The sequence below is a fragment of the Mixophyes fleayi genome, chromosome 4 (genome assembly GCF_038048845.1).
Source record: "Mixophyes fleayi isolate aMixFle1 chromosome 4, aMixFle1.hap1, whole genome shotgun sequence".
NCBI classification, from domain to species: domain Eukaryota; kingdom Metazoa; phylum Chordata; class Amphibia; order Anura; family Limnodynastidae; genus Mixophyes; species Mixophyes fleayi.
The window spans coordinates 186,071,408-186,097,623 of record NC_134405.1 but is presented as its reverse complement, the minus strand read 5'-3'; the positions used below and the strand labels follow the sequence as shown (position 1 = coordinate 186,097,623).

General features: G+C 44.8%; 1 protein-coding gene across 1 annotated transcript in view; it reads right to left on the bottom strand.

Moving 5' to 3' along the window:
- Positions 1-26,216, bottom strand: part of WNT2 (Wnt family member 2) — a 111,853-nt gene that overhangs the window by 55,158 nt on the left and 30,479 nt on the right. The window contains exons 3-4 of the mRNA XM_075208978.1: positions 23,741-24,018; positions 21,232-21,496 (exon numbers count right to left, since the gene is read on the bottom strand). Coding sequence (XP_075065079.1) covers positions 21,232-21,496; positions 23,741-24,018 — 543 coding nt within the window. The remainder of the gene's footprint in view (positions 1-21,231; positions 21,497-23,740; positions 24,019-26,216) is intronic.

The window sequence follows — 26,216 nt, the reverse complement described above, 5'->3', positions numbered from 1 at the left end:
TCAACCAAGATCTTGAGACTTTCTTAAGGATGTTCTCGTCAGCCAATCAAGACAACTGGGTAGAATTACTTCCTTGGGCTGAATTCGCTCATAACAATATGTACCATGAGTCATCGTCTAAAACTCCATTCTTTGTGGTTTATGGTCACCATCCGTCTTTCCTGGAATTTCCTTCCCTCCCGCCCACCCAAGTTCCTGCTGTTGAGACTTTGTGTCAAACCTTCAAAAATATTTGGGCTCAGGTAAAAACCTGTTTAAAGAAGACATCTGCCAGATATAAGTCTTTTGCGGACAAAAAGAGACGGGCTATTCCACCATTGAAAGTCGGAGACCGGGTTTGGCTATCTACTAAGAATATTCGTTTGAAGGTTCCATCCATGAAATTTGCTCCCCGTTTTATTGGTCCATATAGGATCATTCAAGTTATAAATCCAGTTTGCTTCAAACTTTTACTTCCCAAGAGTCTTCGTATTTCCAACGCCTTCCATGTTTCCTTGCTCAAACCTCTCATCATCAACCGTTTCTCGGTCCCTCCTTCAGCATCTCGGCAACTTCAAGTTCATCAGGAGGAAGACTTTGAGATTACTCAGGTTTTGGATGCTAAAATTTCGCGAGGAGTTCTTCGTTTCCTCGTGCATTGGAAAGGCTTTGGTCCTGAGGAGCGTTCATGGATCAAAGCTGAAGATCTCAACGCTCCAGCCCTCTTGAAAAAGTTCTATACCAAATTTCCGGACAAACCCGGTTCCAGGTGTTCTGTGCCCACCTTTAAAAGGGGGGGTACTGTCACTCACCGGACTGTGAGTGCTACTTCTAAGGTAGCTAGGAACCGTGTCCGTCCATTATAATGAGGTACTGTGCATGTGCAGTCCCTTCTAACCTTCAGTTCTGTTCCTTTAACTTAATTGGCTGATCAGGCAACACTCCCTATATTAAGCACCTGTGGTCAATACCACGTTGCCTGATCTTGGAGTCTCATTCCTCATGAGTCTCTGAAGGTGTTCCAGTGCCTCCTCGTGTGTTCAGCTCATGCTGATTCCTGTTTGCCGTTTGTGGTTTCCAGACCACTTCTACTCCTCGTGTTCCTAGTGACTTCAGCAGCTGATTCCTATCCGCTGCCTCCGTATATCTACAGTTACAGATTACTGCAAACTCTCCTGTGTTTCATCGTGACTCCAGCAGCTGATTCCTATCCGCTGCCTCCGTATATCTACAGTTACAGATTACTGCAAACTCTCCTGTGTTTCATCGTGACTCCAGCAGCTGATTCCTATCCGCTGCCTCCGTGTGTCTAACAAGTTACAGATCTCTCCAACTCTCCTGTGTTACATCGCTACTGTTCCAGCTGATTCCTGTTAGCTACTTCAGCGTGTCTACAGAGTCCTGCTCGTCTCAGCGCTCCAGTCTGCATTCCACCTGCCGTCAGCTGACCCGCTGCCTACTGCTTCTACAGTGTGTCCATTCGTGTCAACTTGCCTGTTAAGCATCGAGTCTACACTCCTCGGCTTCCAGCTCTGCTACATCGCTTCAGCTCTCCCGTGGTCTCCTGCTGTTCAATTCGATATACTACTGCTTCCTGAGTATTTTGTCGTCCTTGCTGGCCTACCTACAGTGCGCTGCACCTACCTGCCGCTTCCATTCTGCAAGGACTTCTCATCTCATTCCCTGCCGCTCAGGTATCCCTGCAGCTATCTCTAACAGCCTGCTCATCTGAACCACGGTATGCATACTTCTCATTGACTGTGCTGGTGTATTGCATATCCATCTGGACTGAGTTGTTCTCCTCCGGAGTTTCCATTCTCTGAGACTATTGCTATTATTGACTGTTTTTCCTTTTGCTGGACTATTCTAGTGACTTTGTTTATCTGTGCAGTGCTGTTCATTCATTATTATTATTGTGTGCAGTTCAACGTGGGATCAAGTTCAGTGTACCCGTGTAGACTCTGCATTGCATTTATCTCCTCGTGTCCTTCCTCACATATTCAGTGGTACAACTTGCTAGAGGCAGACCACTGATTCCTGTTTCCCTGTGTCACCAGTTGCATATATCCTCTCACATAAGCAGTGGTACAACTTGCTACACGCAGACCACTGACTTCTCCGTTACCTTCACCTGGATTCCATTCCTTCACTACAGACAGCGGTACAACTTGCTATACGCAGACCGCTGACTTCCACCTCCTTATTACTCCTGGACATTCTGTCTCACTATAGCAGTGGTACAACTTGCCGTGCACAGACCACTGACTAGCCTCACGTGTCCTTGTCCATCCAGATCCTCGTGTTCAGTTACCTATTGTTTACCAGTGCTGCTAGTCATAGACTTTCTGAGCATTCTCTAACCATCTGCTGTTTCCAGTTCCATTATCACCCTGCCACCAGAGTATCATATACCAACTCTACTGCTCTGATAAGACCATCAGCGGGTGATACTGGGTAAAGACTCCTAGTGCCCGTGACAAGGTCACCGGGTTGATAACATGTGTTATAGGGAAAGGTCCAATATAACGAGGAGCCAATTTTTGAGAAGGAACTCTCAACTTAAGATTGCGTGTAGACAACCATACTTTGTCGTGAACATGTAATAGAGGAATAAGTCTCCGATGACGGTCAGCCGCTTTTTTATAGCGTAAAGAAGTCTCCTGGAGTTTGGTTTTAGTAGTTGACCAAATATGAGAGAAGTTCCGTGTTAAATTTTCCACAGCTGGAACTGGTGAGGAAATCTGACTGGATAAATCTGGGAGGGTGGGTTGGATTCCATAAACAACAAAAAATGGAGAGACACCAGAAGACTCGTGATGATGAAAGTTGTGAGAAAATTCTGCCCAAGGTAGGAGATTGGCCCATTTTGTTTGATTGTCTGCAGAAAAACATCGTAGAAATACTTTGAGGTCCTGGTTGACCCGTTCCGTCTGGCCATTGGTTTGTGGGTGATAGCCGGACGAGTACTTGAAGTCAGAACCAAGAATCTTACAAAAGGCTCTCCAGAATTGAGAAACGAACTGCACTCCACGATCCGAAATGATTTCATGAGGACAACCATGGATTCTGAATATCTCCTTAATAAAGATAAGGGCCAACTGGGAGGCAGACGGTAGAGCGGGTAAGGGTACAAAGTGGGCCATTTTCGAAAATCTGTCAACGACGACCCAAATGACAGTAAACCCATTACTGGGGGGAAGGTCAGTGATGAAATCCATGGATATACTTTGCCAAGGAAAATCTGTGTCACTCACCGGACCGTGAGTGCCTCTTCCCGGACATTTAGGAACCGTGGTCGTCCACCATCCTGAGGGTCTGCGCATGCGCAGCCCTTTTCTATACTTCAGTGTATACCCCTTTAACTTAATTGGCAGATCAGGCAACCTCCCTATATTAAGCACCTGTGGTCACTACCACGTTGCCTGATCTTGGAGTCTCATTCCTCATGAGTCTCTGAAGGTGTTCCTGTATTACTTGTGTATTCAGTGCTGCTGATTCCTGTGGTTTCCAAACCACTTCTACTACTGTGGTTTCCATACCACTTCTACCATCAACTGTATCATCATGACTGTTTGCTGATTCCTATCCGCTGCCTCCGTGCACTACAGTCTTCTACTCCACTTCAACGTTATTTTATATCATCATGACTGTTTGCTGATTCCTATCCGCTGCCTCCGTGCACTACAGTCTTCTACACCACTTCAACGTTATTTTATATCAATGTGACTGTTTACTCATTGCTATCCGCTGCCTCTGTGCACTCCAGCTTTTACCTCACTCACCTGCTTCTCATCAAGTCTGTTTGCTGATTGCTATCCGCTGCCTCTGTGCACTACAGTCTCCTGCTTGCAACTCGCCTGTGTTCAACATCGTGACTGCCAGCTGATTACTATCCGCTGCCTCCGTACACTACACTCTCATCTCATCTTTGCTGTGCCTTCCTCGAGACTGCCGCTTTTCATTACCATCTGCTTCACTTCGTGATCTACAGCTCCTGCCCTGCGCTGCACTCCTGTTTCCCATCGCTGTTGGTTCCTGTGGTTGCTACTGGTTACCTCCGTGTGCCGCTGAGTCCTGCCGCTGTGGTCAGCGCTATCGTCCATCTCCTGCTGATCCACTCTCCACGCCTTCACGTGTTCCACTGGCCTCTACCCTCCTGTCAGCATTGGATTTGTATCTCTTCTACTACCCTCTGCTGGATCATCTCCATTCTCCTGGGTTTCCTATGAGTCCAGTTCCACGTGTTGCTGACTCCTGTGGATTCGTGTCCCTGTCGGTCTACTCACCTGTGCGCTGCACCTGCTAGACCGCTGCTTCTCCTATCCAGGGACTTCCTATCCAGTCGGCCTCCAGCCGCTCAGGTACCGCTGCAATCCCATCTGACTGCTACTGCTGAACCACGGTATGCATACTTCACATTGACTGTGCTGTGTATTGCATATCTTGCTGGACTGTGTTTGGTTCTCTCTGGAGTCTGCTATCCGCTGAGTCTATTGCCATCATTGACTGTGTTATAATTGTGCTGGACTACTTCAAGAGACTTTCTAGATTGCAGACCTGCTCAGTCATTTATATCTATCTGTATATCTATATTGTGCATATTACTGTGGATCGTGTATAAGGTGCCTGTGTATATCCTGTGTTGCAGTCTTCCCCTGTGCACCTCCTCTCATATCTATTCAGTGGTACAACTTGCTGATGTCAGACCACTGATCCCTGTTTCCAGTATCACCTGTTCCATCATCCTCTCACATAGCAGTGGTACAACTTGCTACCGCAGACCACTGACTACCCGGATACCTCCACTTGGATTCCATTCCTTCACTCAGACAGCGGTACAACTTGCTACCCGCAGACCGCTGACTCTCATCACCTCCTTGTTTCTGTTGGACATTCCTCCTCACTATAGCAGTGGTACAACTTGCTATCGCAGACCACTGACTACCTTCACGTGTCCTTGTCCATACAGTTCCTTGTGTATTATTACCTCATTACTACCAGTGTTGCTAGTCATAGACTTTCCTGAGCATCTCATCGGTCATCATTTCATGTTCCGTGATCACCCAGCTACCAGAGTACCCTATTACCATCTACATTGCTCTGGTAAGCCTACCATCTGGTGATCCCTGGGTAAAGACTCCTAGTGCCCGTGACAGTAAGATCAGGCCATGACAGACCCAGATGTGGAACCTACCGCCAAAGAGATGCTGCAACATCTGGTTAGCCGTGTGGAGCAACAGGATGCCCGCCAACAGCTGTTACTTCAGTGTTATCAGTCATTAACCTCCCAAGGAACATCTGGACAGACTGTGACAGCTACTACTGAAGCTCCTGTGCTTTCCTCCGTTTCCCCATTGCCATCCCAGGTGTCTATAGCTTCCACGCTTCACCTGCCTACTCCGTCAAAGTACGATGGAGACCCCAAAACTTGTAGGGGTTTCCTTAACCAATGTTCAGTCCATTTTGAGCTCCAACCTCAAAATTTTTCTACCCATCGTTCCAGAGTGGCCTATCTTATCTCTTTGTTTTCAGGACAAGCCCTGGCTTGGGCCTCCCCTCTGTGGGAGAGGAACGATCCAATATTACAAGATAGTGCCAAATTCATTTCTACATTCCGAAGTGTGTTCGATGAACCAGGTCGTGTGACCTCCGCTGCTTCCAGCATCCTCCGTCTGCGACAAGGATCTCATACTGTAGGCCAGTACGTCATTCAATTTAGGATTTTAGCCTCTGAACTTCAGTGGAACACTGAAGCCCTAGTTGCCGCCTTCTGGCAGGGGCTTTCCGATAAAATTAAAGATGCACTGACTACCCAAGAGCTTCCTTCGTCACTTGAAGATTTGATCTCTCTATGCCATCGTGTTGATATGAGATTTCGTGAAAGAGAGGCTGAGAAAACGACTTCTGCTAAAGCACCTTTTCGCTCTAACCCTCAATTTCGTCCAGTGTCACCCGCTGTGATTCCCATGGAGATTGGACGTTCCAAGTTATCTTCTGAGGAGAGGAAACGAAGAGTCAAGAATAGACTCTGTATCTATTGTGCTGATTCCACTCATGTCCTCAGCTCCTGCCCTAAGAGATCGGGAAATGCCAGGCCCTAACTAGTTCTGGAGAGGTGAAGTTAGGGTCCCTGGAGTCCTCTCCATCGTCTATGAAATCTAAAGTCTGCGCTTTTGATGTGACTATTTCCTTTGCTACCAAGACCTTTGAGTCACAGGCATTGATTGATTCCGGAGCAGCAGGAAATTTTATTTCCAAATCGTTAGTTAATCAATGGTCTCTACCAATGATTACCTTAAAAACTCCCATTACTGTGACGGCTATCGATGGATCACGTCTCATCAACGGTCTCATCACCCAGAGTACGTCTCCAGTAACCCTTCAGATTGGTGCTCTGCATCATGAAGAGATATCGTTTTTAATTCTTCCTGTTACGACAAGTCCGATTGTCCTAGGCCTTCCATGGCTTCAGTGTCACTCTCCCCAGATTGACTGGCGCACCCCTCAAGTCACGTCTTGGGGGCCTGAATGTCACCATCATTGCCTTTCCCAAGTCATTCCTCTCAAGGTACAGCAAGCTTCCATTTCAGCTATTTCACCGGGACTCCCTCCTCAATATGCTTCATTTACCGATGTTTTTGATAAAGCTCAGTCTGAACGTCTTCCTCCTCATCGTTCTTGGGATTGTCCGATTGATCTTCTTCCTGGCAAGACTCCTCCCAGAGGCCGGGTCTATCCACTCTCGTTACCTGAAACTCAAGCTACATCTGAATATATACGGGAGAACCTCCAGCGTGGGTTCATTCGACCTTCCACCTCGCCCGCTGGAGCTGGGTTCTTCTTTGTCAAAAAGAAGGATGGATCATTACGCCCTTGTATAGATTTTCGTGGACTCAATGCCATTACTATCAAGAACCGGTATCCCATTCCGTTGATCACTGAGCTATTTGACCGCATCAAGGGAGCCCGTATTTTTACTAAGTTGGATCTTCGTGGTGCTTACAATTTAATCAGAATTCGTTCCGGTGACGAATGGAAGACGGCGTTTAACACCAGAGACGGGCATTACGAATATCTGGTAATGCCTTTCGGGCTATGTAATGCCCCCGCTGTTTTTCAGGGCTTCATTAATGAGATTTTTCGGGACTTATTATATGTATGTGTCGTCGTCTACCTGGACGACATATTGATTTTTTCACAGGACCTGCCTTCTCACCACCAACATGTGGCAGAAGTCCTCTCCAGGCTACGGAAAAATTCATTGTTCTGTAAATTAGAAAAATGTTCATTCGAATTACCCCAGATTCCATTCTTGGGGTATATTGTTTCCGGAGTTGGTCTGAAGATGGATCCTGACAAAGTAAATGCTGTACTACATTGGCCCCAGCCAACTACTCTTCGTGCCATCCAGCGTTTTTTAGGTTTTGCCAATTACTATAGACGCTTCATTCAAGATTTTTCTTCCATTGCATCTCCTATTGTGGCCCTGACTCGTAAAGGGGCTAATCCTAAGCAATGGTCTACTGAGGCTATTCAAGCCTTTCAAACATTAAAAGAGTCCTTCTCTTCGGCTCCAATCCTTCGTCAGCCTGGTGTGACACTCCCTTTTTTCCTAGAAGTAGATGCCTCTAATGTGGGCTTAGGAGCTATTCTCTCCCAACGCTCGGAACAGCAAAAATTCCACCCTTGTGCCTTCTATTCTCGGGGTCTCCTACCCGCAGAGAAGAATTATACCATCGGAGACAAGGAATTACTGGCTATCAAAGCCGCATTAGAGGAATGGAGATACTTGTTGGAGGGAGCTCGCCATCCGGTGACGATCTTCACGGATCATAAGAACTTGTCATATCTCCAGTCTGCCCAATGCTTGAACCCTCGTCAAGCAAGATGGTCTCTTTTCTTTTCCCGTTTTGAATTAATAATTACCTTCAAACCAGCTGCCAAGAACAAAAAAGCTGATGCCTTATCAAGAGCCTTTGCTACGTCCTCTGATATAGAAGAGGTTCCCAACCATACCATTCTAGACCCCAAATGTATCTCACTGGCTGCTTCATCCACCAAAACGCTACCATTTGGGAAGACCCTCGTGCCTTCTACTCTAAGGAGGAAAATCCTTTCGTGGTTCCATGCCTCTCGTTTTTCTGGACACGCCGGTGAACACAAGACTTTTGAGATCCTCTCTCGAAGTTACTGGTGGCCTTCAATGAGGAGAGACGTCAAAGAGTTCATTGCTTCCTGTGAATTATGTTCGCAATTCAAATCCTCCCGCAGAACCCCAGCAGGGTTGCTGCGACCACTACCCATTCCGTCCAAACCATGGACCCATATTAGTATGGATTTCGTTACTGACTTACCACCTAGTAAGAACCATAACACTATTTGGGTGGTAGTGGACAGATTTTCGAAGATGGCTCATTTCATCCCTCTGTCTGGTTTGCCTTCCTCGTCTATCCTGGCTGAACATTTCATTAAAGAGATCTTCCGTATCCATGGATGTCCATCTGAGATTGTGTCTGATAGAGGAGTACAATTCGTGTCCAGATTCTGGCGAGCCCTTTGTAAAACCTTGGGCATACGATTAGCACTCTCATCTTCTTACCATCCACAATCCAATGGACAAACCGAACGTGTCAATCAAGATCTTGAGACTTTTATAAGGATATTTTCATCAGCCAATCAAGACAACTGGGTAGAGTTACTCCCTTGGGCTGAGTTCGCCCATAACAACATGTACCATGAGTCATCATCTAAAACTCCATTCTTTGTGGTCTACGGTCACCATCCGTCTTTTCCGGAATTTCCTGCCCTCCCGCCCACCCAAGTTCCTGCGGTGGAGACTGTTTGTCAGACCTTTAAAAATATCTGGTCTCAGGTTAGAACCTGTTTAAAGAAGACATCTGTCAAATATAAATCTTTCGCTGATAAGAAGAGGCGGGCTATTCCACCACTAAAAATTGGAGATCGTGTCTGGTTATCCACAAAAAATATTCGTTTGAAGGTTCCATCCATGAAATTCGCCCCTCGTTTTATTGGTCCATATAGGATCATTCAAGTTATCAATCCAGTATGTGTGAAACTCCTTCTTCCTAAGAGTCTTCGGATTTCTAATGCCTTCCATGTATCTTTGCTCAAACCTCTTATTATCAACCGTTTTTCAACTCCTCCCTCAGCTCCGCAGCCAGTTCAAGTCCATCAGGAGGAGGATTTTGAGATTACCGAGGTACTAGATGCAAAAATTTCGCGAGGAGTCCTCCACTTCCTCGTTCATTGGAAGGGCTTTGGTCCTGAGGAGCGCTCTTGGATCAAAGCTGAAGATCTTAATGCTCCTGCCCTTTTGAAGAAGTTTTACTCCAAAAATCCGGACAAGCCCGGTTCCAGGCGTTCTGTGCCCACCTTTAAAAGGGGGGGTACTGTCACTCACCGGACCGTGAGTGCCTCTTCCCGGACATTTAGGAACCGTGGTCGTCCACCATCCTGAGGGTCTGCGCATGCGCAGCCCTTTTCTATACTTCAGTGTATACCCCTTTAACTTAATTGGCAGATCAGGCAACCTCCCTATATTAAGCACCTGTGGTCACTACCACGTTGCCTGATCTTGGAGTCTCATTCCTCATGAGTCTCTGAAGGTGTTCCTGTATTACTTGTGTATTCAGTGCTGCTGATTCCTGTGGTTTCCAAACCACTTCTACTACTGTGGTTTCCATACCACTTCTACCATCAACTGTATCATCATGACTGTTTGCTGATTCCTATCCGCTGCCTCCGTGCACTACAGTCTTCTACTCCACTTCAACGTTATTTTATATCATCATGACTGTTTGCTGATTCCTATCCGCTGCCTCCGTGCACTACAGTCTTCTACACCACTTCAACGTTATTTTATATCAATGTGACTGTTTACTCATTGCTATCCGCTGCCTCTGTGCACTCCAGCTTTTACCTCACTCACCTGCTTCTCATCAAGTCTGTTTGCTGATTGCTATCCGCTGCCTCTGTGCACTACAGTCTCCTGCTTGCAACTCGCCTGTGTTCAACATCGTGACTGCCAGCTGATTACTATCCGCTGCCTCCGTACACTACACTCTCATCTCATCTTTGCTGTGCCTTCCTCGAGACTGCCGCTTTTCATTACCATCTGCTTCACTTCGTGATCTACAGCTCCTGCCCTGCGCTGCACTCCTGTTTCCCATCGCTGTTGGTTCCTGTGGTTGCTACTGGTTACCTCCGTGTGCCGCTGAGTCCTGCCGCTGTGGTCAGCGCTATCGTCCATCTCCTGCTGATCCACTCTCCACGCCTTCACGTGTTCCACTGGCCTCTACCCTCCTGTCAGCATTGGATTTGTATCTCTTCTACTACCCTCTGCTGGATCATCTCCATTCTCCTGGGTTTCCTATGAGTCCAGTTCCACGTGTTGCTGACTCCTGTGGATTCGTGTCCCTGTCGGTCTACTCACCTGTGCGCTGCACCTGCTAGACCGCTGCTTCTCCTATCCAGGGACTTCCTATCCAGTCGGCCTCCAGCCGCTCAGGTACCGCTGCAATCCCATCTGACTGCTACTGCTGAACCACGGTATGCATACTTCACATTGACTGTGCTGTGTATTGCATATCTTGCTGGACTGTGTTTGGTTCTCTCTGGAGTCTGCTATCCGCTGAGTCTATTGCCATCATTGACTGTGTTATAATTGTGCTGGACTACTTCAAGAGACTTTCTAGATTGCAGACCTGCTCAGTCATTTATATCTATCTGTATATCTATATTGTGCATATTACTGTGGATCGTGTATAAGGTGCCTGTGTATATCCTGTGTTGCAGTCTTCCCCTGTGCACCTCCTCTCATATCTATTCAGTGGTACAACTTGCTGATGTCAGACCACTGATCCCTGTTTCCAGTATCACCTGTTCCATCATCCTCTCACATAGCAGTGGTACAACTTGCTACCGCAGACCACTGACTACCCGGATACCTCCACTTGGATTCCATTCCTTCACTCAGACAGCGGTACAACTTGCTACCCGCAGACCGCTGACTCTCATCACCTCCTTGTTTCTGTTGGACATTCCTCCTCACTATAGCAGTGGTACAACTTGCTATCGCAGACCACTGACTACCTTCACGTGTCCTTGTCCATACAGTTCCTTGTGTATTATTACCTCATTACTACCAGTGTTGCTAGTCATAGACTTTCCTGAGCATCTCATCGGTCATCATTTCATGTTCCGTGATCACCCAGCTACCAGAGTACCCTATTACCATCTACATTGCTCTGGTAAGCCTACCATCTGGTGATCCCTGGGTAAAGACTCCTAGTGCCCGTGACAATCTGGAGTAGGAAGTGGTTGTAAAAGACCTGGTGTAGCCAATCTGGGGTTTTTACAACGAGCACACGTGGAACATGAGGCCACAAATTTCCGTACGTCAGAATGCAAGGCCGGCCACCAATATTTTTGACGAAGAAATTCATAGGTTTTCTTCACCCCGGCGTGTCCCGCCAGTTTGGAGGAATGTGCCCACTGTAAAGCTTTGGCTCGTAGCTTGGGTTCCAAGAAAGAACAACCCCTAGGAGGTGTTTTGGGAGAGGTTCTGGTAAGGGCTATAACCTTGGTAGGTGTTAAGATTGGCAGTGGCTTCAGAGATGTGAAAAGATCCGTGTTATCAAAAGATCGAGACAAGGCGTCCGCTCAGATGTTTTTGGACCCAAGATGATAAGTTAAAATAATATCAAAATGTGCAAAGAATGAAGCCCATCGAGCTTGGCGTGGGTCGAGGCACCGAGCTTCACTGATATACAGCAGGTTCTTATGGTCAGTTAAAACTGTTACTGGATGACGGGAACCTTCTAAGAGATGTCGCCACACCTCCAAGGCGGCCTTGATTGCAAGCAACTCTTTGTCGCCAATACCATAATTCTTTTCATGCGGCAAGAATTTTTTAGAGAAAAATCCGCAGGGAAGATGAGTACCACGTTCAGATCTTTGGAAGAGTACTGCTCCAGTACCTATTGCAGACGCATCAACTTCCAGAAAAAAGGGTTCCAATTGATTAGGTTGAGAAAGAACTGGTGTAGACGAGAAGGCTTGTTTTAGGGAATCAAAAGCCTTTAAGGCATCGGTAGACCATTCTCTGGGATTGGATGATTTCCGGGTCAGAGCGGTTATTGGGGCTATAATGGAGGAGAACCTCTTAACAAACTGCCTGTAATAGTTGGCGAACCCAACAAATCTTTGAATGGCATTGGTGCCTTGAGGAAGAGGCCAACTTTTAATAGCGGATACCTTCTTTGGATCCATGCGTAGTCCTGATCCTGAAACAATGTACCCTAGAAAAGGGAGTTGCTCAACTTCAAAGATACACTTCTCTAATTTGCAGAAGAGTTGATTAGCTCATAGTCGAGATAGAACTTCTTTGACATGAAGACGATGGGAGGAGATATCTCGGGAGAAAATCAAGATGTCGTCCAGATAGACAACTACGGAATGATATAATAAGTCTTGAAAAATCTCATTTACAAAGGACTGAAAGACAGCGGGAGCGTTACTAAGCCCGAAGGGCATAACTAGATATTCGAAATGTCCGTCCCGCGTGTTGAACGCTGTCTTCCACTCGTCCCTTTGGCGAATTCGTACTAAGTTATATGCCCCTCGGAGATCCAATTTAGTGAAGACTAGGGCTCCGCTGATTCTGTCAAAAAGATCCATTATAAGGGGCAGAGAATAACGATTTTCAATGGTAATTTTATTTAGTTGCCGATAATCAATGCAGGGGCGTAGGGATCCGTCTTTTTTCTTGACGAAAAAGAACCCTGCTCCGGCCGGAGAGGAGGATTTTCTGATAAACCCTCGGGCTAGATTTTCAGAGATATATTGGGACATAGCTTGGGTTTCTGGCAGAGACAGGAGATAAGTCCTGCCACGAGGAATCTGTTTTCCCGGAATTAAATCGATCGGACAGTCCCAAGGGTGATGAGGTGGTAGAATCTCTGATCTTTGCTTGGAAAAGACGTCCTTAAAAGTCAGATAGACCGAAGGTAATGTGGATGTCTCCGAATTGGTTTGATTGAGGCAAACGTTGGAGCGAGGAGAAAAAAATACACCGATTATGGCACTGCCGACCCCAGGAGATAACTTCGGCATGAGCCCAGTCAAATTGTGGGGAGTGGTTCCGGAGCCAGGGGAGACCCAATATTAAAGGATTGATGGATTGAGGTAACACTAGGAATTGAATCCATTCTTGATGCAAGGCTCCAATCCGCAATTGAACCACACTAGTGATGCTGGAAATGGTGCCGTTGCTGACACGATTACCGTCTACAGCTGTTAGTGTTAACGTCTGTGGAAGAGCCAATATGGATAACTGAAGCTGTGAGGCAAGAAAAGCCGAGATGAAATTCCCGGCCGCACCCGAATCCACGAAGGCAAGGATCTGCTGGGGTCCCTTAGAACTGACCAGTAGAACAGGCATAAGGAATTCAGGGTTAGAAGTTGAGTAGGGAGTGGAAACAGCTACTCCTAAGGCGGCCTCCCTCTTACCGTTTAGGAGGGAGTGTTTCCCGGTCTTTTAGGACAGAGGCTTAGTACATGTCCGGACTTTCCGCAATATAGACACAGTCTCTGTTTGAATCATCTCTCATGCTCCGCAGGTGTCAATTTTGAGCGACCCAGTTGCATCGGTTCCTCTGTAGCCGAAATAGGATTTTGAAAGGTAGGTGCCAAGCGGATGGGGCGTCTTGAGAAAGATCTCTCCGATGTTCTTTCCCTAAAACGTAGGTCAATCCGGATACACAGGGAAATGAGGGTATCCAGGTCAGAGGGAAGTTCCCTGTTGACCATCTCATCCTTAATTCGGTCCGTAAGGCCCTGCCAAAAGGTAGCAATGAGAGCCTCGTTGTTCCATCGCAGCTCTGGCGCAAGAGTACGGAACTGTACCGCATACTGACCGACTGACATCGAACCTTGTCGAAGATTTAATAGACCAGAAGCAGCTGAGGAGACCCGACCTGGTTCGTCGAAGACCTTGCGAAACATGTCGATGAATGCTGCGGAGTTCTCTAGTAAAGGATCGTTGTGCTCCCATAACGGTGAGGCCCAGGCCAAAGCTTGTCCGCTGAGCAGGGAAATCATGAAGGCTAACTTGGTGCGCTCAGATGAGAAGGCAGTAGAGTTGCACTCAAAATGGATTGCGCACTGGTTGAGGAACCCCCTGCATCTTTTAGGATCTCCGTCATACTTCTCTGGAGAGGGAATTCTAAGCCCGGTAGAATGAGTCGGGGAAGGGGACGGAGCCACTGGAGCAACTGTGGCCAAAGACGGAACAGCGGGAGGTTCCACCGGAGGTGCTTGGACCGCCTGTAAGGAGTCTAGACGAGACAGTATTCCTTGGACACACTGAAGTAACCGACCCTGATCGGCTTCTTGTTGTTCCACTCGGCGGCCCAGGTGGATGAGCAGATCCCGAGCTGAGGGTTCACCTGTTCCATCTGACGTCATGGCCAGAGTAAACTGTCACAACTTGAGTATGTGCCTACTGGTTTTGACACTACTCACCAAAGAGGCACGGAGTCTAATGTGTTCCAGGTATTCACCAGGAACCCCCGCAAGGGAGTATGGTCTTAGCTGCGGGAGACACGCAGGTCGCGGTCCTCAGAGGGAGCAACCAGTGAAGCGGTGAGATGAAAACGGTGTCAGGCAGGCCGGGTCAGAAACAAGAGAATCAGAATATGCCACAGGGAAGATCCAAGCCAAAGTCAGGAGTAGCCGGGTCCGGGGTCAGGAGCGCGGGAGAGGATAGTCAACGAGCCGGGTTCAGTACACAGGAATATCAGCAGTAGAATGGTCAGCAAGCCGGGTTCGGTACACAGGAATATCAGCAGTAGAAGGGTCAGCAAGCTGGGTTCGGTACACAGGAATATCAGCAGTAGAAGGGTCAGCAAGCTGGGTTCGGTACACAGGAATATCAGCAGTAGAAGGGTCAGCAAGCTGGGTAATACACAGAGAACAAGGAGGACACAGGAACGCTGGAGCTAGGTAGGACCTATTACTCTGGCACTCTCCTAGTGCCAGAGTGATCCTTAAATAGAGCCTTCAATTAGCGGCGGTGGTGACGCTGAACACCACCGCCGGATTTACTAGAGAGCGTTCCGTTGCCTAGCAACGGAACGTGGCCTCTGACCCGGAAGTGTACTCGGTTGCCTAGCAACCGAGCGCTCAGCGGTAGTAGCAGGCGTCCGTCCCTGTGCGATGGACACAGCACAGAGACGGCGCCTGACAATCAAGTTAGGATCAAGCATCACCACATGTGGTTTGGATGGTAACACCTTGCCTAGGGGAAGGATTCTCGCTAGGACTCCAATGGTTCAGTTGTCTGTAGGAGCCCTCCATATGGAGGAACTCTCCTTCTATCTTATTACCTGTTCCTCTGCTCCTTTGATATTGGGGTATTCCTGGCTTCGCAGTCATAATCCCCTTATTGACTGGAAAAGTGGAGAGATTATCCGTTGGAGTTCCGAGTGTTCTACGTCTTGCTTGACCCTGCCGCTTAGAATCCTACAGCCTAGTCCAGACTTGTTGCCGGTTCCCTACCAGGACTTCAGTGAAGTGTTCTGCAAAAAGAAAGCTGATTCCCTTCCACCACATCGAGAATATGACTGCGCAATTGATTTAGTCCCAGGTTCCAAGTTGCCCAAAGGGCGGTTATACTTCTTGTCCATTCCGGAGACTCAGGCCATGGAGCTATACGTAGAGGAAAACCTGAAAAAGGGATTCATTCATCCTTCTAAATCTCCCGTAGGCGCAGGTTGCTTTTTCGTGTCAAAAAAAGATGGCAGTCTTAGACCTTGCATTGATTTCCGTGGACTGAATAACATCACAATTAAGAATATGTATCCGTTACCGTTGATTTCGGTTTTGTTTGATCAATTAAAATCAGCCACTATATTTTCGAAGATTGACCTCAGAGGTGCTTACAATCTTATACTAATCAAGAGGGGGGATGAGTGGAAGACCGCTTTCAATACTCAGTCGGGACATTATTAATATCTTGTGATGCAATTCGAGTTATGCAACGCTCCAGCGGTCTTCCAGGACCTGATCAACGATGTTTTACTAGAACTCCTGGGTAAAACAGTAGTTGTTTATTTGGATGATATTTTAATCTACTCTGAGTCTTTACTTCAGCACCGTCAGCATGTTCGCCAAATTCTACTGAAATTACGGGAACATCACCTATATGCAAAAAGAGAGAAATGCGAATTCGAGGTGTCCACAGTGTCGTTCCTGGGGTATATCATCTACTCATCAGGATTCGCGATGGACCCTGCTAAAGTTCAGGCAATCCAGGATTGGGTCCTCCCTACTAATCTGAAGGCGATTCAGAGATTCCTTGGGTTTGCCAATTATTACCGTAGGTTTATTGACTCATTTTCCTTGTTAGTAGCTCCTATCACTGCCCTCACTCGAAAAGGAGCTAACCTAGCAAAGTGGTCTTCGGAGGCATTGGCAAGTTTCTCAGCACTCAAAGCTGCTTTCATTTCTGCTCCAGTGCTGAGACATCCTGACCCAGAACTTCCGTTCATTGTAGAGGTGGACGCTTCAGATATCGGTGCTGGTGCAATCCTTTCTCAGAAAGACCCAAGAAGCAAAGAGTTACATCCCTGTGCCTTTTTCTCTAGAAAATTTCTGTCGGCCGAATGTAATTATGATTTCGGAAATCGTGAATTGTTGGCCATTAAATTGGCATTGGAGGAATGGCGACATTGGTTAGAGGGAGCTACTCATACCATTACCTTCTTCATGGACCATAAAAACCTCCAATACATCCAAACCGCTAAAACTCTGAATCCCAGGCAGGCCCGCTGGGCCTTATTCTTCACCAGATTCAAGTTCATTATTACATTCCGTCCCGGTTCTAAAAATACTAAGGCCAATTCCTTGTCCCAAAGTTTTTTGGCCCATCATCCTCAGTCTCCTGATCCGTTGCCTATTGTTCCTGCAACTGCTGTTCATCTCGGACTCACCCAGGATCTAGGAGCAACTATCCGGCACTTCCAGAGAATTGCTCCAGTTCAGACACCGGTCAACAAATTATTTGTCCCGGTGCACTTAAGGAAATCTGTCCTCATGGAAGGCCATAACAACCGCTCTGTTGGTCATCCGGGAATTCGTAGGACTATCGAAGTTCTTTTTCGTTGGCTTTGGTGGCCCACTTTATCAGACGATGTGGAGAATTATGTTCGGGCCTGTCCTGAGTGTGCTAAAAATAAATCCGATAGGAACCGTCCTTCGGGGCTATTGTTACCCTTGCTGGCGCCAAGCAGGCCTTGGACCCATCTGTCGATGGATTTCATTGTCGACATACCAGTATCCGCAGGACATAACACCATCCTGGTAGTCGTGGACCGGTTTAGTAAAATGGCACATTTTATATCATTGCCCAAGTTACCTGATGCCAGAACCTTGGCCACCATTCCCGTAGATATCGTCTCAGATCGAGGATCCCAGTTTATTGCCCGGTTTTGGAAAGCTTTTTGTAACTCCATCGGGATCTCTATCAGTCTGTCCTCGGCGTATCACCCCCAGTCGAATAGACAGACAGAGAGGACGAACCAGGCTCTAGAACAGTTTCTGCACATTTACGTGTCTAAATTCCACGGCAACTGGTCCTCTCTCTTCCCCTGGGCAGAATTTGCGTACAATAATTCTTGCCATTCCACTATACATACATCCCCGTTTTTCTGCAACTTCGGCTTTCACCCAAAATCCAACTCGTTCTCTACTACTGTTCCCTGTGGGGATTCCGCAACACCTGCTTTTACTGCCAGGTTGAGGTCCGTCTGGAAAAAGGTGCACTCTGCACTGGGTCAGGCCTCCCAAAAATCCAAGGTCTTCGCTGACCGTCACCGTAGACCATGTTCATTGAAAGTGGGGGATCAGGTTTGGTTATCCACACGGAACATCAGGTTGCGGCAACCTTTCAGAAAGCTGGGGCCTCGATACATTGGACCGTTGCCAATTGAAAAAAAAATTAATCCAGTAGCATTTAGGTTAAAACTACCAACTTCCTTAAGAATACCTGCGACCTTTCATTGTTCGCTTCTGAAGAAAGTCGCTGCTCCCAGCAAGTTTAATCGGTCTCTCTCTAACAGGCCCAGGCCTCTGATGGTGAACGGGGACCACGAATATATTATTGAAAGAATCCTTGACTCAAGGAAGGTTCAAGGCCAAGTTAAATTCCTCGTACATTGGAAGGGTTATGGCCCTGAGGAGCGTTCTTGGATACCACAGAGGCGCCTTCACGCTGGAAGGCTCATCAAAGAGTTTTTTAGAAAGTTTCCCACGAAACCTGGATGTCGGAGTTCCTTAACCCCTCCTCAAGAGGGGGGTACTTTCACGAGCCGCGGCGGTACTCACAGCCGCCGCGGCTCGCATCCTGTCTGTCCCAGCGTCCCGGCTGTTGCTATGACGACCGGGACGTCACTTCCTTCCAGCCAAGGCAACGGCCGGGCAGCGTCGCGGCAGCCAGGCGCACCTGCGCACTAGGGGCTAATAGTTAGATTCAGCATGTGGCTGAATTAGCAGACTTTAGCCTGCAGGTGTGAGGTTCAGGGCTAAGCTCTGATTGGCCTTTTAGTATCTGGCAATTAGTCTGCAACTGTGGCTCTGTTTGTGATTGGCTCTTGGCTGCATTTAAGGCAATGAGGGCTGATGCCTCATTTCCAATTATAGCGTTCTGTCCTCAGTTCTGCTGCCTGCTTGTTCTCCCTGTTTGGTTATTATTACCTTTGATTGACTACCCGTGTATGACCTTTGCTTGTTCCTGGACCATTGAACCTTCGCTTCTGACCCTGACCATTTGCCTGAATTCCGGATTTTACTCCTTTTACCTGTGCACCTGACCTTTCGCCTGTCCCTGGATTTCGTACCTGTGCTAATGACCTTTGACCTTGGATCTCCTCCTCACTACGGCCTGCCAACCACTCCACTCCTGGGTTCTCCTTTAAGTCAGTATACATTACTCGACCCTCGGTCGGCCCGCAGCCAAGTCTGTCCCCACCACTAGGGGCTCCAGTGAACACCGGGCCTTCAGAGTAGTCCCCGAGTTTCACTGTACTGGCTTGGGAGTTCCTAACACTATTTCAATATAAATTGCCTCTTTCACCCTGCCTAACCCTTTAGAAACAACTTTATGAGCACCGAATTGTAGCAAACATCCTACCCACATGCTATCACTTTTAAAATGGCAGCTGAAAACAGGGGGAGGGTTAAATATAAAATATATCAGATCCAAAACTTGAAAGACCTGTAATTTTACCGTAAATTATGTTTTGGCTAGTTTTCATATCCGTATTTGGTGAGAGAGATCAAGTTATGATTTGATTCAACTCAGTATCCCAAAATTCGGATCTGTCAGATTTCTTTGTTCACCTTTATTGCTTTTACAAATGTTTACTGTTTTTATTAGAGATGAGCGGTTCGGATTCCATGTAACAGGATTAAAAATCACTTTGGAGTTACTGGTAATAATAACAAAATAAGGAATTTGAAGTATCAGGTTAAACATGGAGTCAATAAGGATAGTCTATTTAGGCCAGTTTGTTCCGAAATGAAAATAACTACCGTATATAGCAATGACAGCTAGCACTCTAAACAGTAAAGGACAAAGGTCTCGGAGAAAGAGGTTAGTGTAGCTATATAACTGTTTATTCTGCATACTAGTCTAAGGTTGCACAAGAGGAAACTTTATAATAAATGTAAACCACAAAGCTCAACAGAAGCACTTCATTTAAATCATAGAAAGACGTCATTTCTTTCAATGTGACCTTAAGCGAACAGTTAATACCAGACATACAATTGAAATTCAGAGAAAATAGCACAGTTTGAAAAGGACATTATAAAATCAGGTTAAGTGCATCTTTGCTTATTTCATTCCTTAAGTGCACTCTCTACATCAGCTCATTCCATGTAAATCTGACATCGTAATCAATACATTTCAAGACCTGATATACAGAAAGATGTGGATTCTGAGAGTGAAGTCACGACAGTGTTATCTAACATTGGAAACAGATATTTCCATTAGTGCCGATAAATACGTCACATTGTCTGAGCAGAAAAAATGATCCTGCGTATAATAGCTGTTCATTAAAACCAGATCCACTGAGTAGCAAGCATTATGTCATTGTTCTCCATTGTAAACAGTAATACGCATTCAATGTGGATGCACAACTTAATTTTCAGTTTAAATCTTATATTGACTTAGATGGTGCTATAACTTTGCTTTTCTGACAGATGACCTATGAGTTGTTTGCAAAAACTCTTGTGTATTTTTTACATTTCATCTATCATTAATATCACATGGAAAGCTAAGGATGAGATTCAATTGCTGGTGATAAGCAGAGCAGACATCACCGCGATGGCCGGCTGCGCACATTGCTGGCCATTACGGTTGGAATCTCCACTCATTTGTCTGCACATCTCTAAGGGCTGCTAGAAAATATGAGCAGAAATTATGACCATTGGCGCAAAATATGCCTCTGTGGACATTCCAGAGACACATTGTGCTGAATTGCATCTCCCATAAATCGAAAAGTGATCAAACAATCTAAAAGAAAGTACTGAAATCTTTTGAATGTTTCTTTACCAGTGTGAAGTATATAAAATGGTTCTGTTTTACAAAAGTAAGTTTCTGCTATAACATTTAATTCTACTGTAACCATGTTGTGAGGCACAGTAGAAGTCTATACAAGATCATTGGGCCTGATTCATTAAGGATCTTAACTTTAGAAACTTCTTATTTAAGTCTCCTGGACAAAACCATGTTACAATGCAAGGGGGTGCAAATTAGAATTCTGTTTTGCACATTAGATAAATACTGTCTGTTTTTTCATGTAGCACACAAATATCAACTTTAAATTTCAGTGTACAAATAAGCTATCAAGTATTTGTGTGCTACATGAAAAAACAGTCAGTATTTAACTTATGTGCAAAACAGAATACTAATTTGCACCCCTTGCATTGTAACATGGTTTTGTCCAGGAGACTTAAATGAGAAGTTTCTTAAGTTAAGATCCTTAATGAATCAGGCCCATTGTGTGTATGTCCTATCATAGTAAAGTATATCTTTACAGCCATATTTCTGTACTTCACAAAACATTCTTGTACTATATGTATACACAACTTTATTTTTAGCTATAGATTTCAATTGAACACACATCCAAATGGACTTCATTTTTAGGACATTTCTATAATTTAAGAACTTACCAGCATCCCTGTCTCTGATGCAGTAGTCAGGTGAATTCTCAAAGTATACCAGATCATTGGTAGTAGGTCTATTAAATATTTTGTTTGCCACTGTAAAGCCAGTACCATCTTGATTCATAATAACTTGTATGGCTCCATTATATTTTTTCCGCAAAAAGTCTCCTGATTTTCGAAAATCTCCCATAGTCAGCCAGCATGTCCTTAAAGTACAGGACCCGCTCACTCCATGGCACTTGCATTCTTGTGTCATAAACCTTTTTACAGCCTACAGGAGGAGAACAATTATATATATATGATGAGCTTAACTTACTGTTCATCCTTCTTTAAATGTGTCATGCTTGTATACAACAAACTTAAAGATATATACATTTCTTTCAAAAAATAAAAATTATAGAATAATTTTTAATAACAACTTCTGATTGTCTAAGTCTGGTTTTCTCATTAGGTTCCCTCCACTGTATGCACAGTTTCCCAGGCCAGCACAGCTCCTCGGTGATGTAATCAGACTGGTTGCTCAATGACACTGCAAGGAAAACAATCCACAATCCTTTTTGGTGCATCAGGAAAAAGAATTTATGCTTAATACCCAGAGGTGCAAGCAGCATATGCTAGTGAAGGCAGAATGTGTTTAGTAAATGTGTCCCATGATATGCCAACATTTTCTTAATTTAACTATAAATTATTGTCATGTTTGTCCATAAGAGGAACTGTCTCTGATAACCCCTGCCTAGATGAATTTGTCTTGGTATATGAACAAAAGCCCTCCAAAATTATCTGTGATTTCTAAGATCCCTATAGCCTACAGTACCTAAACATTATCTCCAATACCAATGCGATGCTAACAGTTGTATAAAATCTAAAAATATTATCTATTTAAAGTAAACCATGAGTTCTAATCTCATCACCTACTATAAATTAAGGATATTACAAATCATTTCTGGTTTTTGTGACCTGTAAAAAAACAAGGGGACTGCATCCTCATGACTTTATATGGTCACAGAACTCCACAGTGACTTCAACTCAGAATTTATAGCCGTGTAGAGTATCCCAAGTATACAGTATAGGCCTACAAAGCAGAGATACACTATTTTGTAATTGCTACTATCAATCATACCAAGAGGCTTATTTATGAAGCCCTAAACCATGCAGAAACTGCTTTTTCCACATTGTTTAGACATTTTAAGTGGCAAATTACCACATTAGGCAAATTACTGCATTAAACCACGGTCCCTATAATGCTCAATGGGGACTGCGGTCCGGGCAATTTTATCAAGCTCCAAAAAAATCATAGCTTTTCGAAGCTTGACACAGATGTTCAACACCATCTGAAAATGGTGTTAGCAATTCAATCCTACAGGGAGTGCAACACAGAAAAGGGATATATGGATCCCTCTCTGTTAGCGTTACTACTCTCCCCTGCACTCTTTACCGCAAATGTCAAAAGTGCATACGCGATCTTAGTCAGAAGTCGGAATCTTCATTAAAAAAATAAATAAAAAAAAATCATCGTCGGGACACCCTCCTACCGCTTGCACTCTCCTGACATGACTTAGTATTGTAAATTAAGCCAAAAAGTCATCTGCCATTTTTGTGATGACAGATGATAATTAACAGGGCAAAACCCTGTTAATCATTAGATAGGCCCCCAATTTTTTTTGAGGACAATCTAGTATTACTTGTTAACTGAATATCATGTGACAGAATCACAAAATCACTAGAAGCAAAGACAAGCATGTGTGTGGAACCAAGAGAGATACCGTATGTGTGCTCCTGTGTAGATCCCTATCTGGAGAAACTAAAGTTTATTTCAGAATATGTTATCATCAGAGAGAAAAATGAAATAAAAGTAAAACTTAAAGAATATGAATATTGCAAGAACAGGATATAAGTTAAAGGTCTAAATTAATCTTCGTTTTGTGTTATTCGTTTCCACTCTATTTATAAAATGGTTAAAGCCAAGGAAATCACAGGTTTCTCCACGCTAACCCTGTTTTTGCCGGTTATCGCCAACTCCAAGAGTCAAGCGGTGTGGATGGCGTTAACTTGGTATTTGCATGTATTTCTGCTCCTCCAGGGAGGAGATTCAATAAAGAGGAAGCTCTTCCTGATTGCTCCCCAGCAGGCTACATGATCCACCCCTTCTCCCTGTCCTGTACAGGAGGCTGGTGACAAAGATGCTTAGAGGCATTCCAACATTAAGACTATTGGACTACTTAGTCCAATTAGACTAATTGGACTATCCTTTGAGTTCTTCAGGTAGTTCAAACATACAGGCAATTAATTCCGTTTGCACTTATCACTGAATTCTGGTAAAAGCATGCTAATTGCTAAAATGACTCCAAGGCATGGTCTTAGACATCAGCTTAATAGTTTAATTGTTGGCATGTTTCTTTGTTGCAAATAAAAAAAACAAGCTATAGTGTCCTTACCCAAATAGTCATATCTACTTCTGTATTTGTCACATTTTTAAGATTTATTTAAATGGTGTCAAACAAAGTGAACTGAATACCTTTCTTCCAGCTCTGTTGTTGTGAAGGTTTATTAGAGCCCTTGCGTCTTTTCCTTTTCGCTCTTTTGCGTCCACAAATGCTCTGGCAAACTTAATACCATAGTCTATGTTATCACTGCAGCCACCCCAGTCAAAGCTTCCTCTCATGTCTTTGGAAGAACCTTTTTTCTTAGGGTCACAAGAACAGGACTTCAGCTCTCCTTGACTGCATGCCCTAGTTATAGCAAACACTACTCCGGCAGAAGAGATGGCATAAACAAAGGCCGACTCACGGCTACCTGAAATGTAGAAAAATAAATCAAAAATGCTTGCTGTAAAAGCAACATGGCAGCAATTTTATTATAAGTTGCACCGTTGTTTATTGTTTTATAAAAATCACTTGTATATTGTATTCCTCTGGACCCAGATCATTGAAAAATCACATAGGTCCGGGGCTAGCGTAGCAGTATCGCAGTGATGATAGGCTGCTCTCTAAGTTTCCAATAACTTTATAATTTAATTATTTTTTCCCCATGTTCTTTGTTTTTTTTTTTATTTAACTGTATATGTACTTAAGTTGGTAGTAACCTATCACTATTGCTCTTTGGCAAGTTTTTTTTTGTTTATGAAACTGCAACTTGAAAAATGTATTTGCTCAATTATGTCTAGTACAGAGAAAAGTCTGTTATCGTTTTATGCTATTTATTTGCACTGTGAGCAACTATAGGGGAGTGTGACTGATTCCACGTGGCCCACTTGCTTTAATTCTTTAAACTGGCCAGACCTAGTCCCCAATGTTGTTAAAGCACTAGGAAGAGAAGTATGCTATATGGTTCTCCTAAAAAAAAAAAGTAGGTGTTAGAAGTTGTAAGAAAACCACATGTAAGAAATATAGACAGACTCAATCAGAACAGGATACAAAAGCATATAAAGCCAGTCAAAAAGAGAATATGGGGCCTATTAATGGCCACATTTCCCCTGTTAATTATCACTCCTTACTGCAACGATAAGGGATGATATACAGCAGACATTTCTTAAAAAATCATGCAGGGACAGCACATCTGATAAGAGACGATGATTTTACTATACTAACAATTCCGCAATCTGACCCAGAGTCTTTAACGTACATAAGAAGAGCTATTTTCTGTATCTATTGGAGGAGGGAGAGCACCAGTGCCATAACTAGACATTTTAGTGCTCTGGGAGAGACAGGGCCCGGGCGCCCCCCATCTAAGTGGGAGTGGCATTTGACAAGTGGGTGTGGCCAACCTACTGTGGGGGTGTTGCTAGCACTTTACTGAAAGAATTCTGTTACACATATTTGCAAATGCATGATTATATATTATATATATATATATATATATATATATATACATACAGTGGTGGGATTCAAATAAATTAAGTGTTTTGATGACTGTATGGAAGGTCAAACTGACCTTTATCAACAATCATTTTGTACCTTGTAAGAATGCTTGAAGAAAAATGTTCCTATATATTCCATGTGCAATGGTACACCTTCCCCCTCATAGCCTTAAAGTCTCCATTAAACCTGACATTGAGGACTACAAAAATGGCTTCTATTCAGTGAGGGCAAGAAGCATTTCAATAAGCAGCACGCTTACTGAGTTATTAAAATATCTTCTGACTGTTTCCATGCTGGTACCAAATATTTTATCATATGTTAAAGGGGAGAGGGGGAGAGAGAGAGAGAGAGAGAGTGAGAGAGGGGGAGAGAGAGAGATTGCTTTCCAAATGCCGAACTTCCTGTCAGTGGAAAGCACATGCGTTCCACTGCGGAACTTAAGGGATGAAGGTACAGAGGCAGGTAGCGGATGGCTGCTGCGCCCCCTTGGCCTTGCGCCCTGGGTGACAGCACCGCCCGCACATGCCTCGTTACGGCTCTGGAGACTGCAAAGCCTGCTGGAGAGGGATCCGAATATCCCCCTCCTGCGATGCTCTCTCCCCAAAGGGGAGAGAGGTTAACGCCATCTACAGATGATGTTAGTCATCGGGGTCAAGCCTTGAAAAGCTAGGCTGTTCGGAGCTTCATAAATTGACCCGGAATGCTGCAGTCCCCATTGAGAATTACAGGGACTGCGATATAATGCCATACTTCGCCTAATGCAGGAGAAATCTATGATGGTTTAAGGCAGGGGTGTCCAACCTTTTAGCTTCCCTGGGCCACATTGGAAGACGACGAGTTGGTTTGGGCCGCACATAAGATACACTAACAATAACGATAGCTGATCATCCAAAAAACCATAGAAAACATAGTTAACATAGAAAACATAGTTATATGAGAAAAAAAGTGATATATATATATATATATATATATATATCTCACTTTTTTTTCAAATCCCCCTATACTTACCTTTCAATCGCCCTGTTCAAAAAATCCTCTCTAGTTATTAAACTATAATCACTTTTTGTATTGTTTCGATGCAATATCAATAAAGTACATTTAAGCCAAGCATTGTATATCAGGGTGCCCTGACCA